The following is a 5,701-nucleotide window of genomic DNA, read 5'->3' as shown; positions in this document are numbered from 1 at the left end:
CTCTCTCTCTCTCTCTCTGTCTCTCTCTCTCTCTCTCTTTCTCTCTCTCTCTCTCTCAACAACCTCCAGTGGCTCTTGTCTTCTCTAGGATCAAAGAGAAGACCTTCCCTCCATTTAGCTTTTATAGCCCTTCACAACCTGGCCTTCCCAGTCTTTTTACACTTTGCTTCCCTCCATACACTCTCCATCTCCCAGAGCCTTTGCACTGGCTGAGCCCCATGCCTGAAATGCTCCCCGCTCCCCCCTGCCCCTTCCCTCTGTTACCATCTCTATCTCCTTCTCTCCATCTCCCTTCCTCTTCTCCATCTCAACATACCTCCCCCTTGCCTCTCTCCCTCTCTACTTTGTTCTCCTCCCTCTTTCCCTTCCTCTTCCTCCTAATCTCCAGGCGATGTCCATCCCCCCAGCACAGTTTGTTGGCATAGCCCAGGAAGGTCCCTGTTGGGACCTGGGCAGGTGGGAGACGGGCCCCTCCTCCAAACTTCCTCTATTTCTGTCGAGGGCACCCTCAACCTACCAGCCACCCAGGTTCATCTCCTTAGGGTCATCCTTGATCCCATCCATCTCCCTCAGCCCATATCTGATTGTCTGGGAAATCTCATTGATTCTACATCCTCAATGTCTCTCTCATCCACCCCCTTCTCTCCACTCACATCACCAACATTCCAGTTCAGACCTTCATCATGTCCTACCTGAACCATTGCTACAACTTCCTAACTGGTCTCCTATTTTCCAAGTTTCTCCCCTTCTCTAAGTAAGTCATCCTTCACTCAATTGCTAAGACAGTCTTTTTAAAGACCAGGTCACTCTTCTGCTCAAAGACCTTCAATAACGATTCTCTCTTACCTCTAGGATAAAATACAGACTCATCAGCCTGACAATTAAAATCTCCCCACAATCTTATTCCTCTACCTTTTCAGAGCTGTATATTACTGCCTTTTACAGACTCCTAAGAGCCATCCAAACTGACCTAATTGCCAGTCAGTCTAACTTGGAGGCTATCCCCCAAAGCTGGAATGCCCTCCCTTCCCACCTCATCTTCCTAGAATTCTTATCTTCCTTTAAAGTTCAGCTCACATGAAACCTTACTTAATCCCCTTAAGCATAAGTATGTAGGTATTTAAATAAGCATTCTCTCCCTCCTCCTAAAACATGTTTTTTACATGTCCTTGGCTTGCATGTAAACTCTCTGGGGGCCAATGAGCTGTTTTTTTCACTCTGTATCTCCAGTCTCTAATATAGTGCCTGACCCAGAGTACATGTTTAATAAATGTTTGTTGGATTAGATTGGGGGGGGGGGGCGCAGAGAAAGGACTTGAAGGAATCTTTTGAATTTGTGGGAAAGGGCCTCTAGGTGGGGTCAACCAATCAAATCAACCCTAAAATATTGTACTTGTCAATACCATTGGTCCATAAACCTGAAGGTGCCCTCCCTGTATCTGCCCCCCCTGTATCTGCCCCTTAACACACACACACACACACACACACTATAACAACAACAACAAATCCTCTAGCATGGTGGGGGAAGCTCTGTCAGAGGGATTTTTGCAGTTAAGGGGGGAAGGGTAGCCAGCAGTGCTTGTTGGGGAAGCTTCATATGAGGGAAGCATCTGTAAGTGGGGGGAGGGTCTGTGTTTATGGAAGGATCTATGAGACAGGTTTGGGACTTCTTCAATTAATCTACATAACTAATTGCCAAGAGGCAAGTTGATATATTTATTAGAGAGCTGATCTTGAAGTCAGATCATGGTTCAAACCCCACTTCTAACACATATTGACCATGTGACCCTGGACAAGTCAGTCACTTAACCTGTCAACTCACTAAGACCCTCCATTGCTGAGAAGTTGCAGACCTGCTCCGGTAGAAGGAGTTTTCTCATCTGGAAGTTCAATGAAGTTGTAGATCTAGTCCTATCTTTTTGTACCTAGGAGCTAAGGGGAAAAAATCAAACAGTTCCTACCCTCTGGAAGCTTACAGTCTGTCCAGGGAGAAAAAAATATATACACATGAAATGAATGCAAAATAAATAGAAGGCAATCAACAGGGAGGGGAAAGGGTGGGTGTAGCACTTGCTGAGGGATGCCTGTTGCTATTTCAGGGGCTGAGGGTGGGATGTCTGTGGTTAAGATGCCTGTTGGGGATTCCTAGGGCCATATTTGTTTCTCTTCCTTTCTCCTAGTTTATGCAAAAGAAAAGTCCTCTGTATGTGCTCCTGAAGGAAGAGACCGTGTGGAGCATGGATCGTCTCAACAAGCACATCAATGAAAAGTTCCGCAGATCGAAAGGGCTCCCCAGGGACTGGGTGCTCACCACCTTCACTGTAAGACCCTCCCGCTTCCAGGATCTGAGAGGGCCCCTTCTTTGGGGAATGATGGTGGTGTGAGCTAGATGGCCTCTGAGGTCTCTTCCAACTCTACATCAATGATCCTAAGTTACTTAACCTCCCTGGGACTCAGTTTCCTCATCTGTATATTAAGGAGTGTTAGACACGATGGCCATTAGGTCTCTGAGACTGAGTCTATGGCCATATGTCTGAACTTCTGTGGTTCTGCCTGTCTGCTTTTCTGTGAATTATGCCCATGTCATGGGGCATGACTATACCCCCTGGGGGTGTGCCTAAGACTCGAGCAGCAGGTGCATTCTGGAGAGATCTTTGCTAATTAGGGTCCAGATCACTGCGTATGTAGCCCTCTCACCAGAGGGATCCAAGTGGGAGGGTAGGAGCCCAGTGCAAGATCTGAGATGGCAAATGTGACCATGTGTAAGTCTACAGAGGCAACTCACATCTCTCTATTTCTCTTGGAATTTTCCTAGTCCTGATGAGTTCTTAGGGAGAACTTGGTTTTTCCAGGTGTTTCCCAAGTGGAATGGTGGTCTCTTGAGGAGAGGAAGGAAAAGAGGAAATAATGTGGATACTTGGAAGCATCTTGGCTCCTCTCTTTAGGGAGTCACCTTCTTGCCTTCTCCTAGAGCCCCTGGGGGAGGGAGAGAGGAAGAGAGGTAAGGGGTCTGACAGGCACAGCAGCCACCCAGTTAGAAGGGTTGAGGAAGCCATACTGGATTGACAATTAAGTATCATCCTTGACTACTCCTTCTCTCTACCATCTCATCCCCCATATCCAATCAATGGTTAAGTACAGCATTTCTGCTTTAGAACATCTCTTATATATGCCCCCTTCTCTCCTCTGACACTGCCCCCACAATGCAGACCTTATCACCTCACACCTAGACCACTGCAGTGGCTGCTAGGGAGGGGTCTTCCTGCCTCAAGTCTCTCCCCACTCCAATCCATCCTCCATTCAACTATCAAACAGACGTTCCTAAAACACCAATCTGACCTTGTCACTCCCTTCTTAATAAACTCCAGTGTCTTTTCTTACCTCCAGATCAACTGTAAAATCCACTGAGTTTTTAAAGCCCATCACAACCCAATCTCCTCTTACACCTTAATCCTCCATGTACTGCACAATCCAGCCGAACAGTCCACCAGGAGGTAATTCCATAAACAAGACACCATATATCCTGGGGCGGCCAGGTAGGACAGCAAGTAAGAGCACCGGCTCCAGTGTTGAGAAGACCTGGAGATCAAATCCCAGGCTCAGACACTTACCACCCACCCAGAAACACCTGGCCGTGTAACCTTGAGCAAGTTACTTAACCCCAATTGCTTAGGGGCGGCCAGGTGGCTCAGCGAGTAAGAGTACCGGCTCCAGTGTCGGGACGACCTGGAGATTGAATCCCGGGCTCAGACACTCAGCACCACACCCAGAAATAACTGGCCGTGTAACCTTGAGCAAGTTACTTAACCCCGATTGCTTAAAAAAAAAAAAAAAGACACCATATATCCTGACTGCCTATGTTCCCTGACTGTCCCCCATGCTTGGAACGCTCTTACTTCCCATCTCTACCTCCTGATATCTCTGACTTCCTCTAAGTCTTAGCTTTGGCCCCATCTTCTGGAAGAAGCTTCCCTCAATCCTCTCTTAATACCTTCTTTTATTGTCTCCAGCTTATTTTAGCTGTACCCTGTTTGGACTTAGTCATTTGCAAGCTGTGTTTCATCCATTAAATTGAGCTCCTTGAGGGCAGGGGATTGGCTTTGCTTTACTTGGTATCCCAAGTACTTAGCAGAGTGTCTGGCACACAGTAGGCACTTAATAAATGTTAATTGGCCAATTTATCCCTTAAAGGGAGAGGAAGGAGCCACCCCCCCCCCCCCCCCCCGTCCCCACAGCACACAGGATAAGTAAAGGAGTGAGGAAAATTAGATCGATAAGTCCAGGACCTTGTGTCTCCACAAGTATGCAGGAAAGGAGAGGGATGAAGAAGAAAGAGGGGAAGAAGTATCATAATCACAGGTGACACAAGTTGAGAGGGAGAACCAGGACACTGGATGGCAGTAAGTGTCCAAAAAGTATCTCTATGGGTTAGAACAAGGGAGCAAACCAGGTTGGATGGAATACATCATAGAGATAAATGTAAAGTTTTCCATGCTGGTCCAAAAAAATCAATGTTCTAAGCACAGGATATGGATGTGTGACTAGAGAACTGATTACCAGAAAAAGTGCTAGGGGGTTTAGTGGATTGAAAACTACACATGATTCAAGTGTGACATTTGACTTAGGGAAAAAAAAAATTAAAGCACTCAATCAGGCTACCTTAGGAGAAGAATGTCTACAAAAAAGGAAGTTAATTGTCTTACTGTTGTCTACCCTGGTCAGACCATATGTGGAATATTGTGTTTCATTCCAAGACCTACGTTCTAAAAACATGCTGTAGGATTAGCCAGAGAAAGATGACCAGTCAGGAGTATTGAGGGGGAGTGGAGAGAGTCCTTCATAAGAGGATCAGTTGAAAAAGTGGAACATTTATGGCTGGGAGAAAAAGAGTATTCATGGGGAGAGATGTTTTCAAGACTGAAGGAAAGGTGGTTACATTGCAGAGATTGGTTTTGTTCTACTGGGCCCCAGAGGCCAGAATTCAGAATGATAGGGGGGAGAAGTCACTAGGGAGTTCTAGGTTCCATGTGAGGGGAAACTTCTTAGCTGAAAAAGCTGTTCCAAAGTGCCTCCTCTCTGACATTCTCCAAGAAACGATCGAATAAGCTTCTAGCAGAGCTGCATAGTTTTTGAGCTGGAATCAACAGAGAATGGCGGCTTACTATGTGCCAGCCACAGCATCAAGTGCTAGGGCTAGAAAGACAAACGTGAAACCAGTCCCTGCCCTTCAGGGGCTTACATTCTCTTGGGAGAAACTGGAAGGGACCTTAGAGGTAATCTCACCCAAAGCCACCCCATCCCCTTCATTTTACAGATGAGGAAACTGAGGGTTGCTTGTCCAGTGCATCTAGGGGGTATAGGCTGCATGAGACAGTCCCTGAGGTCCCTTTATCCAGGGATTCTGAGAGGTAGAGAAGAGAGTGGGCAGGGAGGACCTCTGGTCTTGGGTCCTTGGCCCAGGGGGGCAGAGGCAAGGCTGCCGGCTCTGGAGCCAGGACATCCTGCCCCTGCCCCATGTCTCCCTGCCCCCTTTTCTTGCCCAGAAACGAATGCAGCAGATCATGCTCCAGTGTTTCCTATCTGTGAAGTCCAAGTTGGAGTGTAAACTAGGCTACTTCGACCTCATTGGCTGTGACTTCCTCATTGATGAGAACTTCAAGGTGGGTTCTCCCCTAAGGGACTCCTGGGTCTAAGCCCCCCC

At 47.2% G+C, this 5,701-nt stretch overlaps 1 protein-coding gene across 1 annotated transcript in view; it reads left to right on the top strand.

The window, feature by feature from the left end:
- The window catches only part of TTLL10 (tubulin tyrosine ligase like 10), a 41,772-nt gene that overhangs the window by 14,808 nt on the left and 21,263 nt on the right, over nt 1-5,701 (top strand). Inside the window, exons 8-9 of the mRNA XM_069079562.1 lie at nt 2,181-2,321; nt 5,544-5,660. Coding sequence (XP_068935663.1) covers nt 2,181-2,321; nt 5,544-5,660 — 258 coding nt within the window. The remainder of the gene's footprint in view (nt 1-2,180; nt 2,322-5,543; nt 5,661-5,701) is intronic.

This window comes from Petaurus breviceps, unplaced genomic scaffold (genome assembly GCF_028583685.1).
Source record: "Petaurus breviceps papuanus isolate PSGF00001 unplaced genomic scaffold, PetGlider_PUasm1.0 91041, whole genome shotgun sequence".
NCBI lineage: Eukaryota > Metazoa > Chordata > Mammalia > Diprotodontia > Petauridae > Petaurus > Petaurus breviceps.
This window is presented reverse-complemented; position numbering and strand designations above follow the sequence as displayed.